The following is a 10,000-nucleotide window of genomic DNA, read 5'->3' as shown; positions in this document are numbered from 1 at the left end:
TGTTATTAAGTACAGATAGAAAGACAGACAGACAGACAGACAGACAGACAGACAGACAGACAGACAGACAGACAGACAGACAGACAGACAGACAGACAGACAGACAGACAGACAGACAGACAGAAAGAAAGACAGACAGACAGACAGACAGACAGACAGACAGATAGAAAGAAAGAGAGATTGAGAGATAGATAGATAGATAGATAGATAGACAGACAGACACACACAGATACATAGATAGACAGACAGACACCTAGATAGATAGATAGACAATTCATGCAATATGTTCCAGACATACAGAGGTATTGAAATTTCGTTCTGACCAGCCGGTTCCTGAATGCACCACGAGATACAATGCTATTAATGACAGAAAGAGATACATACGATAGATAGATAGATAGATAGATAGATAGATAGATAGATAAATAGACAGACAGACAGACAGACAGACAGACAGACAGACAGACAGACAGACAGACAGACAGACAGACAGACAGACAGACAGACAGACAGACAGACAGAGCAGTTACCTCCTCCTCTGCAGTAGTGTTGAACCCAGTCTTGAGCTTGTCGGTCTTGGCCGCTCCTCTGTACGGATTCTCTGTCACGTCCTGCGGCTGCTTCACCAGCTCTGAGGGATCCATGGACTTCAGAGGGACGATGTTGAAGGCATAGAGATACTGTATGGATGGATGGATGGATAGAGAGAGAGAGAGAGAGAGAGAGAGAGAGAGAGAGACAGAGAGAGAGAGAGAGAGAGACAGACAGAGAGAGAGACAAAGAGAGAGAGAGAGTTATTCTCGATATGATATAGTTATATCTATGTATTGTTATATCAGGATGTTCTTTTAGTAATATTTGTGAAAGACTGTTCTCTTTTGTTATTATCTGTAATGCTTTGGCAATACTGTTTGCAACAATAGTCATGCCAATAAAGCTCATTGAATTGAATTGAATTGAATTGAATTGAAATTGAATTGAGAGAGAGAGACAGAGAGAGAGAGAGACAGACAGACACAGAAAGACATGCAACACACACACACACACACACACACACACACACACAGTGTTGGTGTTACCATATGACGGATATTTTTAAATTTTTTCTAGTCTGAAAAGACAATCGTTCAAAGTAACCACTACACCATGAGCTAATTATAAATATTCAACCAAGATATGATTGATCATATAAAATATAAATATGTAGGTTTCAATGACAAAAAACACTATGATCCTCAGGCAAGATCTGCAGTTATATTTGTATTTTATTTTGTATGATTTCTCACAGTTTGAAAACCTGCTTTAATGGGAAACTAGGTTGCGTTCCGAATCTCATACTCTTTCTTTTTTCTATTCTACATACTACATCCGACGATAAAAAGAATCTAGTTAGGATGCAGTAGGCATACTATTGGGACATACTTTTCTCTATTATTTCATCATAACATTGCGCCTTGATCTTGCCTCTTGCTTTTATATCCGTCGCATCCCCGTTTGTTTTCATATGGAGGCTTCGTCGATGTTACGTCACGTCACGTGCGCACTGGATTGTGGGTCAGAATCGCCCAAATAGGATGCACTTTTCAACACTAACAATCTTGGCCGCATGAAGTAGGACATCCGGGTACTTCTAACCATCCTAAATCTGGCCACAAGAATCAGGACATCCTAAATCTTTTTTCTACCAAACTATATAGTAGAAAGTATGCGATTCGGAACGCAAACTAATATTTACATAGCAAGTTGAAATTGGGACACAAAAACAAACCTTCTTCTTGGCCGGGTTATTGACTGTTGCCAGGGAGATGAAGCGACTGACGTGCTGAGCATTCTCCTGGAGAACAACGTGATTCCTGAAGAGACACACACACACACACACACACACACACACACACACACACACACACACACACACACACACACACACACACACACACACACACACACACACACACACACACACACACACACACACACACACACACACACACACACACACACACACACACACACACACACACACACACACACAGTTATAATAATTTACTTAATTGTATGTATATGTATTTACTTGATGTATTTGCATTGAATATTTTGTATGTATTGTTGTTTTGAATTTATTTTAAACTCGACGTCATTGTAAATGAGGGTCACCCCTCGATTGGTCTCTCGAGGATAAATAAAAGTTAAATGAAAAATGAAAAAAATTAAATATGATACAAGGAACTTTTAAATATTTCTGAAACAGTCTCATTTTTCCTCTGATGATCATAAATGACATGTAACAGCAAACGAGACCATCAGTGCAGAGAATGCTATTTTTATATAGTTTCTCTTAAGACGTAGATAAAACACTACCGCTTTTATCCAAATGGGTCGCTAAAAATAACAGTGAGTGAGTGAGTGAGTGAGTGAGTGAGTGAGTGAGTGAGTGAGTGAGCGATCGTGTATAAGTGTGTGTGTGTGTGTATATGTATGTGTGTGTGTGTGTGTGTGTGTCTCTTGTCTCTGTGTGTGTGTGTTAGTACGTGTGTGACTGTATGTGCGTGTGTGTGTGTGTCTGTGTGTGTATATATGTGTGTGTGTGACTGTATGTGTGTGTGTGTGTGTGTGTGTGTGTGTGTGTGCGTGTGTGTGTGTGTGTGTGCGTTAGTACCTGTAAGGCAGTCTCTCGTAGTGCGCTCCCTCCAGAGCAGCGAAGTGATAGCGAGGTTTCAGTTTGTCTGCGAGGTTCGCCACCGAGCTGCTGCCACAGAACTTTGTGTTCACTTCCTAAAACAAAGAAAAGAAAAGCATTAACATTTAACCATATTCTTGGATATATATGTATATTTTTAAATTAAATTAAATTATATAGCAGCATCTCAATCAGCATAAGACAGCTGGATATAAATAATGCCACTAAGGTTTTTAAATTTAAATTTTTAAACAAAACATTCTAAATAATTAATTGAATTGATGCTTTTTTTTTTCGCTTATCAGGCCGCCATTGTTAATAAGAACTTGTTCCTAATGACTTGCCTGTATAAATAAATAAAGGTGAAAAAATAAATAAAAAATAAAATAAAATAAAAAATAATAATAAATAAATAAATAAATAAATACATAAATAAACAAACAAATAAAATTAAATTAAATAAAATTAAATTAAATAAAATTAAATTAAATAAAATTAAAATTTAAATAAATAATAAATCAAATGAATAAAGTATGTGTATTTTCCTAGTTACCGGTGTGTTGCCATACTGCCAGACGCCTCTAGGCCACTGTGATGTGAGCAGGACGTCCACTCCTCTGAACTTGGAGCTAGTTAGCGTAGCCACCAGAGCGGACAGGTCTTTGGGGGAGAAACAGTGAGCGGGGGCCGGCTCCTGGGACGCCTCCCGACCGCTGACGTACGCTATCTGAAGCCCGGACACGCCCGTAAACACTCCACGACGACCTGGGAATATACACATAGGGATAAATGCCAGTTTACAGAGCCTAGGCTGTGTATTAACAACACCAGATCTATTTTCAGCGCGCACACACAGTACAGACAGGTAATGGATCATGAGGAGATATTCACTGATTTTGACATATAGGTTGTGTTCGAAAAAGCCATACTAACATCCCACTCACACTCATGATGTCAATTTGAGTACGTTGTGGTTGTGTATGCGAGTTTGTGTAAGCGAGAAATGCCCGGATGAGTACTAACTTCCAGGAAGATTTTGTGTATGGGATCGATGGGTTACTTTTCCTACTCAACCGCTTCGAAATGCATTGCGTCTTTTCAAACGGCATTGAAGTTTTTTTTTTAATTCTTTATTGCTTCTGTTTTACTTCAGTGTAAACGGTCCGATGAACCTCGCATACACAATGGATGATTAAGTAGACAGTATGTAGTATATACATGTTGAGTATGTAGGAGTGAGGACGTTAGTAGGGCTTTTAGTATGTAGTATATACATGTTGAGTATGTAGGAGGGAGGACGTTAGTAGGGCTTTTAGTATGTAGTATATACATGTTGAGTATGTAGGAGGGAGGACGTTAGTGGGGCTTTTAGTATGTAGTATATACATGTTGAGTATGTAGGAGGGAGGACGTTAGTAGGGCTTTTAGTATGTAGTATGTACATGTTGAGTATGTAGGAGGGAGGACGTTAGTAGGGCTTTTAGTATGTAGTATGTACATGTTGAGTATGTAGGAGGGAGGACGTTGGTAGGGCTTTTAGTATGTAGTATATACATGTTGAGTATGTAGGAGGGAGGACGTTAGTAGGGCTTTTAGTATGTAGTATGTACATGTTGAGAATGTAGGAGGGAGGACGTTAGTGGGGCTTTTAGTATGTAGTATATACATGTTGAGTATGTAGGAGGGAGGACGTTAGTAGGGCTTTTAGTATGTAGTATATACATGTTGAGTATGTAGGAGGGAGGACGTTAGTAGGGCTTTTAGAACACAGTCAGACTCTTACCCAGATACGTGATGTTTTCTGCCAGCTCACAGCCGTCGGCGCTGGGGAAGCTCTTGACCGTCTCCTGACTGGCTGCTCCCAGGATGTAGGTGTGTATGGGAGCTGAGCAGGGACAAAACAGGCCAATACAGTTAACATACAAAAGGCAATTATTATGGTTAGACATTCATTCATTATCAGCCTGTTTTACCAACATATTTGTAGGATGTAGGAGGGGAAAAAACACCAGACTATATTTATTTAACTTTTATTTATCCTCGAGAGACCAATTGAGCGGTGACCCTCATTTACAATGACGTCGAGATCAAACAAATTCAAAGGAAAAACAACAATACATACAATATTCAATGCAAATACATCAAATACACAACAACAGGTGAAGAGAAAAACAATTGAAACATTTACATAGTGGTGAAGAGTGGCAGCAATTAAAATGAAATGGGTGAAAGTACAATATAGCCTAATTAAAACAGTTACAGGTAGAGTTTGGCAGATTTAAGATAGTTTGTTTAAATTGGTTAAAGGATATGAAGGTATTTAGTTTAATTTGTTGCTGTAAGTTGTACTAATGAATTGGAGAATTTGGGGAAAGTTCGATATGAAGGGGGGGGGGGGGGGGAATGGATACAGACTTGATTTAACTCAGTGTAAATTTTAGTTAAAAGAAATTTAAATTAAGACAATCCAAGTGTCTGTGGTCCCTGGTAAATTGTGTATAAAGTAGTTAGTAGCCAGTGTAACCATGGAAATGTTCCCTTTTTTTTGTTGGCATTTTCAAGCTTTATTAGACAGTACAGAGTTGAAATGGGGAGACAGACAGAGACTAGAGAGAGAAAGAGAGGAGGATGACCTGCAGTAAAGGTCCACGGGTCGGATTTGAACCCGTGACCACTGCAATGAAGGCCGGAGCCAATATGGTACACGCTCTATCCACTACACCACCAGAGCGCCAGAAAATAACCATGGAAACGTTACCTTTCTTGGCTCCGGTTTTGTATTGCTGCCATTCTGCTGCGGCTTCCGGCGTCGTCCCAAAAAACTCTCCCACACAAAGCAACAGCTGTAAAGAAATATATAAATAACACCAAATATTAACATTTAGATCATTGGAAAGTTGGTTAATCTTTTGGCAAATTTGCTGATTTAAAGGTGCAGTCAGTGATTCTGGAGAACGCTTGTTGTCAAAATCAGTGAATATCTCCTCATGATCTGCTACCTGTCTGTACTGTGTGTGTGCTGAAATTTGAAAAGGTGTTAATACACATCGTAGGCTCTGTAAACTGGCTACGGTGTGCCCCCCCCCCCCCCCCCCCGCTTTGTATACATACCCTTTGTTTACATGCCAGTTTACAGAGCCTAAAGCTGTGTATTAAAACCAGATTTTTTTCAGCACACACACACACACACACACACACACACACACACACACACACACACACACACACACACACACACACACACACACACACACACACACACACACACACACACACACACACACACACACACACACACACACACACACACACACACACACACACACACACACACACACACACGTAGCGGATCATGAGGAGATATTCACTGATTTTGACAAAAAAGTGATTCTGACAACAAGCGTTCTCCAGAATCACTGACTGCACCTTTAAATGAAATGAAATGAGTTTAAACTACTCCTATACGTTCACTTAAAGAGAAAATGTATTGAAGAAAAAGAGACAAATGAGGCAAATGATTAAGGTTTTACATTTAAAAATAGACAGAACACACTTTTATATAAACAATAAACAGTATATCCTCACGTCAAACTGCCCCGCTTTCTTCTGGATGGTGTTGACTCGGTTAAACAGAGCGGTTAGTCGGCCTTCAACGTCCCCACACGCTAAACTGCACACACAGACAGACAGACAGACAGACAGACAGACAGACAGACAGACAGACAGACAGACAGACAGACAGACAGACAGACAGACACACAGACACACACAAACACACACACGAAAGGTCAAAATACAAAACTAACACTGTGTCAATTGTTGCCAGTTATACATAAGGGTCTAAAACAGGGGTCACCAACACAGTGCCCGCAAGGACCATATGAGGCGCCCACAGGTCTGTTCTAAAAATAGCATAATAATCTGTTTCCCACATTTTTTAAGTCATTGTTGATCATTATTGTGAGAAATCTTTAACATGATCAGTGTCTTCACATAGATGAGTATCATTAATCATTAATAATAATATATAACTAAAGGAAAACTGAGCAAATGTGTTATTTCAGAAGAGTGTATCAAACTGGGTGCCCTTCGTATGACTCAGTACCCATGAAGTAGTCCTCAGGTTCAATAAGGTTGGTGACCCCTGGAACTCACATTTAACACTTTGTTAGTGTTACATTAAATACAACACGTGCATGAATCCTACTAATAAACTTATGCCGAGTGTGTCTGTACCCCCAACTGATATCAATAATGTACCTTTCAAACGTGTCATAATGTATTAAAATGCGCCGATGGGTAAATTATATTACATTTGAATGGGGTTTGGCGCATTAGATTTTAGCTTAATTTGGATTCTGGTGGCAAATAAAACTAACTTTAAACAGTGCATTTTTAACACAGTCTGACACACTTTAAAACTCAAAAGGCAGACTGTAAAATTAAGCCGAATAATTCAGTCCCTGCAATAGATATCGCTTATGCGCCTACATCAACAAATACACAAATAGTCGAGTAAGCCTTCCTTAAAATAGCTACATTTTGAATTACGTCTGGCGCGATACGTATTGTTTTGTACATCGGACTCATTAAAACCCTTTTAGCAAATTAAATAACTTGCGCTACCTTTAAAATATTGAATAAACCCTTATTGTTCACAGAAAAGCTCCAATAAATGTGTTTTTAATAGACATTGAGATCTTACCAACTGGCAAAATAGATCAAAATACACCCAACTACCACATTTAACGAGATATAACGTATTTAAATCAACAGTTTTAGAGTTTATAAAGATAGACTTACACTCTCACTGGTTTCTCCTCCATGATTTGGTGTATTTTCCAAGCTGTAAATGTCCAAAAAATATTTGAAATGTTGAAATGTGTGGTTTGGATTTTCGCAGCTTGAAGCGTCGGCAATAGCGGTCCGACAGAAACAAGGGGCGGAACCATTTACCTGCAACATGAAATACAAGGATATATTTTAAACAATCTATCAGATTAAATTCGTGGCATAGTAGATGAATTCTAATTATCCTCTTCATATTATGTAAGTCAGTCAATCACTATCAAATGAATAAATAAAAAATAAATATATCTGGTTGTTACCCGGACGGATTTTTGAAGCTGACATGCGAGTTGCCAGGTTCGATTCATACACGCAAAATTCGTGAATTTGTGAAAAAGTTCACTAAGGCCGTGTCTGAACTGCCATACTAACGTCCTACCCATACTCATTTTGACTTCAATTTGAGTATGTGACGGTTGGGTATGCGAGTTTGGGTATGTGAGAAATTCCCGGATGAGTACTAACTTCCGGGAAGATTTTGGGTATGAATCGATCGTATACTTTTCCTACTCAACCGCCCCACAATGCACTGGGTCAATTCTACCCGCCCAGGAAAATGAAATATTTTCGAGCAAGTTGCTAGGCAACAACATTGTTTGGGGTTCCGCGATCTGACAACTGTACGTGCAGTCATTCATACACTCTTACAATAGATAAGAGATGAAGATAAATACCTAACAACATTAGAGTCACTAAGTGAAATGAGTGTTGTGAGTCTGATAGTGGAGAGAGATCAGAACAGATCGCTGTCCCACACACCGCGGCTCGTCCAGCTCAACTCACAGACAGCTGAGTGCTGATGAGCCGGACAGAGAGCGTCGGAGGGATCCTCCGCCTCAAAACATCATTATTATAAAACAAGAGGTCTAAAACACAGATGATGAACACAGGACTGTAAAAATCTAGTTCAATATCTAACCTGTAGAGGGCGGTTATAAGCTTAACAGTGTCTAAACTGCCTGAATCTTATAAGAAGAAGAAGAAATTCTTCATTGCTTGAGTATACTTCAACTGAGAACGTTTTAGACGCAGCTCGCATACACAATCGATCTTTGAGTAGAGAGTATGCAGTATATAGATGGTGAGTATGTAGGATGTAGGACGCTAGTATGGCAGTTCAGACACGGCCATAGGCTGCTAGCTTTTTATAGAGCTTTTAACCATTTCCTAGTCTTGTCATTGACCTTGACTTGAGACATGTAGACAATTATGCAAACGATTTTGGTTTTGTCACTTCTACAGACACACAGATACTTACCCTCCAGTTTACGGACATTGTTAAAATCTGGCATCCTATATAAGGAGTCCCATTTAGGTCAATATTAAATTAAAAGGTAGAAATATGCATAATGATATAAAATAGTTGGAGTAAATTAGGCAACACATTTCACAAACACACTTCAGAGACATATTTTATGAGTGAGAGAAGAGCGCTATATAAACAAATGTATTATTATATTATTTTATATTTGGCAACCTGACTACGGAATGCCATTTATAACAATATTAAATAAAAATGTTTTTAGTGTAAATATTAAGAAATATTTTTAGTTTTGACACAGTTAATGGATAGTTTTCATATATGGCAACCTGCTATGGAATTCTATGTCAGCAGTGCATTGAAATTAGCCTGGCACCGCCCGCTTTCCCTTCAGTAGTCAGTCTGGGTCCGCGGTAGGCTATATTCACAAGTTTTCTCAGCCAGGTTTTTTAGCGGTCCAAACAGCGAACAGAGGGAGTGGCTCAGAAGCCGGCTCGTGACACACACGTCACGACCAAACGTTATGCGATTGGTTGGCAGATCCAGAGTGGCACTGGGCAGATCCAATAGTTTTAAAACTTCAACAGACACCCGCCTTCAAGTGAGTTAACGTTTGTCAATCAATTGGGATAATACATATATAAATAAATTAAATTTTCATTCATATGGAAAAATTACACACTATAGCTTTAATATTGTCCCTGTTGGCCTTCCATACCCGCCAGGCCTCGCGCTGAGCCGTTCCTGCATCCTGGTCTTTGCCTTCATCCTGGTAACTGCAAGTCCCCGGACCCAAAACAGGAAGTAAGTAGCCGAATCAAAAGTAAAAAACATTTCCACTTTCTGTTCCGTGGTGGTTTCCATGGTAGTTCGGAGCGTTCCATTAGAACAACAACATTCCAATCGAACCGAAATGACGCCTATAAAGAACACACACGTCATATGGGTTTCAGCTTGGCGATTTTTAACAACATGGCGGCGAGCGAGGGAGTTTTCGTTCAGTGCTTTTTCTATTGAGCTGCAGACAGACAGAGAGAGAGAGCGAGTTGGATGCTAGTAGTTAGCATCACTAGTAGCTTCATAAAAAGCCGTTTAAATTGGCCGATTTCTCATTGTGTTACGTCAGTGCAACAACGTGATTTCCGAGTGTGTATGACAGAAGAGTAATGCATTTATTTTTACGCGAAATCCCGTGGTTTTTTTTCTGTTTAATG

The 10,000-nt window shown here is 39.4% G+C and overlaps 2 protein-coding genes across 3 annotated transcripts in view; one reads left to right on the top strand and one right to left on the bottom strand.

Annotated features, from left to right (window-relative positions):
* The window catches only part of cwf19l1 (CWF19 like cell cycle control factor 1), a 14,632-nt gene extending 5,113 nt beyond the window's left edge, over positions 1–9,519 (bottom strand). Inside the window, exons 1-9 of the mRNA XM_080051362.1 lie at positions 9,469–9,519; positions 7,481–7,633; positions 6,263–6,347; positions 5,436–5,520; positions 4,461–4,562; positions 3,231–3,442; positions 2,657–2,772; positions 1,769–1,853; positions 531–680 (exon numbers count right to left, since the gene is read on the bottom strand). Of these exons, the coding sequence (XP_079907488.1) occupies positions 531–680; positions 1,769–1,853; positions 2,657–2,772; positions 3,231–3,442; positions 4,461–4,562; positions 5,436–5,520; positions 6,263–6,347; positions 7,481–7,629 (984 nt within the window). The 5' untranslated portion in view covers positions 7,630–7,633; positions 9,469–9,519. The remainder of the gene's footprint in view (positions 1–530; positions 681–1,768; positions 1,854–2,656; positions 2,773–3,230; positions 3,443–4,460; positions 4,563–5,435; positions 5,521–6,262; positions 6,348–7,480; positions 7,634–9,468) is intronic.
* Positions 9,520–9,560: 41 nt separating this feature from the next.
* Positions 9,561–10,000, top strand: part of dmtf1 (cyclin D binding myb-like transcription factor 1) — a 13,059-nt gene continuing 12,619 nt past the window's right edge. For both annotated transcript variants that reach the window (XM_080051022.1, XM_080051021.1), the window contains exon 1: positions 9,561–9,590. The gene's annotated coding sequence lies outside the window, so the exon portion shown is untranslated. The remainder of the gene's footprint in view (positions 9,591–10,000) is intronic.

The sequence above is a fragment of the Ammodytes marinus genome (assembly GCF_949987685.1).
Source record: "Ammodytes marinus genome assembly, chromosome: 22".
Lineage (NCBI taxonomy): Eukaryota > Metazoa > Chordata > Actinopteri > Uranoscopiformes > Ammodytidae > Ammodytes > Ammodytes marinus.
The sequence above is the reverse complement of the archived record's forward strand: the minus strand, read 5'-3'. Positions and strand labels throughout refer to the sequence as shown.